General features: G+C 40.5%; 1 protein-coding gene across 1 annotated transcript; it reads right to left on the bottom strand.

Annotated features, from left to right (window-relative positions):
- Nucleotides 1-6: 6 nt before the first annotated feature.
- Nucleotides 7-402, bottom strand: LOC107682815 (lysM and putative peptidoglycan-binding domain-containing protein 3; the record flags this gene model as incomplete). Its single annotated transcript, XM_016478946.1, has 1 exon — nt 7-402. A coding segment is annotated over one exon (396 nt), but the record flags the coding sequence as incomplete, so codon positions are not given.
- Between the last annotated feature and the right edge of the window lie 802 nt (nt 403-1,204).

Genomic DNA, 1,204 nt, shown 5'->3' with positions numbered 1-1,204 from the left:
CCATCTCATTCCCCAGTCAGCACCATAGTATGGGTCTTTCTTTTGGGCTGGTCTGCGCTCGGGATCTCCCAAAAGCGGCTGCTCCAGTGAGGACACAACCTCGTTCAGGCTGCTCCTGGAAGGGGCAGATGACTTGACGAGAAGTTGAATGTCCTTGTCCTTCTCCTGCAGGAAGCACTCCACGCTGTCCACAGATGAGGAAGAGGATGAAGAGTCCAAGGAAGCTCCAGAAATCGGGATCTCAGAGATTCTGCGAGTACCACTGGGTGAGCTGCTTTTATGGGGAGCAGTGTTGTGAGTTTCTGTGAATGAGCTAAACTTTCTCACAGGGATCCTTATGGACCGCAGTGCAAAGAAGTCCTGCTCAGTTAGAAGATTGTTGGCCCGCTTTATGTCTGCAACCTGAGATGAGAAGAATGAAGATCAGAACAAGAATGAAAATCAGCACAATCAGTTCAAGCCCTGACAACAACCTTACAAACATTAGATATATTTGGGTAGCTATGTGGGGGCAGGACTGCTTTGCGTTTTTACATGTCAGAACTAAGAAACATGGCGTAATGGGGAAATATAGAGCTAGATGTGTCCCAAACAAGATCAGGAAGAACTTGTTATTATGAGGTGTAATGTGAAGCAGAAATTTGCTTACAGCAGCAAGGCAACATCATAATGTGACGTTAATGTAGAATTCAACTTGTGGGCCGTCACAGGAATGGCTACAAGATATATTTTACATCAGCTTTTAATGTGGCTCATTCAATCATAATTTAGAGTGGGAACTATCCATTGTACGATATTTTTTGTTTTGAGACTTTTTGTCATGTCATGATAAAATTATAAAATGAAATGCATGATAAAATTTAAGTAGTGTATAGCTCACAATAAGACTTATAACATGCATTTAGAATACATATTGGGTGAATTTTCATTTAATACTTACTTTAAAGAACCCCTGTGAAGAAAATCAACCAAAGAAAGTTTTTAAAGTTGTCTATCTGGGGCCATATGCATAAAACTTATCAGAAATGCTCTTGGGAATAGTCTCTTAAGCTTTGACTTAAGTATCAAAAAATTCTTAGTTACAAGTAGGACTTTTCTAAGAGTAGGAGACCTTTATAAAGAAGCTAAAAGCAACTTTTAGTAACGTCTAAGGCTGATAATACACGGGGCAACTTTTTGAGCAATGTTGCCGGGCAACTTTGGG

Source organism: Sinocyclocheilus anshuiensis, unplaced genomic scaffold (genome assembly GCF_001515605.1).
Source record: "Sinocyclocheilus anshuiensis isolate Anshui unplaced genomic scaffold, SAMN03320099.WGS_v1.1 C32625720, whole genome shotgun sequence".
In the NCBI taxonomy this organism is placed as follows: Eukaryota; Metazoa; Chordata; class Actinopteri; order Cypriniformes; family Cyprinidae; genus Sinocyclocheilus; species Sinocyclocheilus anshuiensis.
This window is presented reverse-complemented; position numbering and strand designations above follow the sequence as displayed.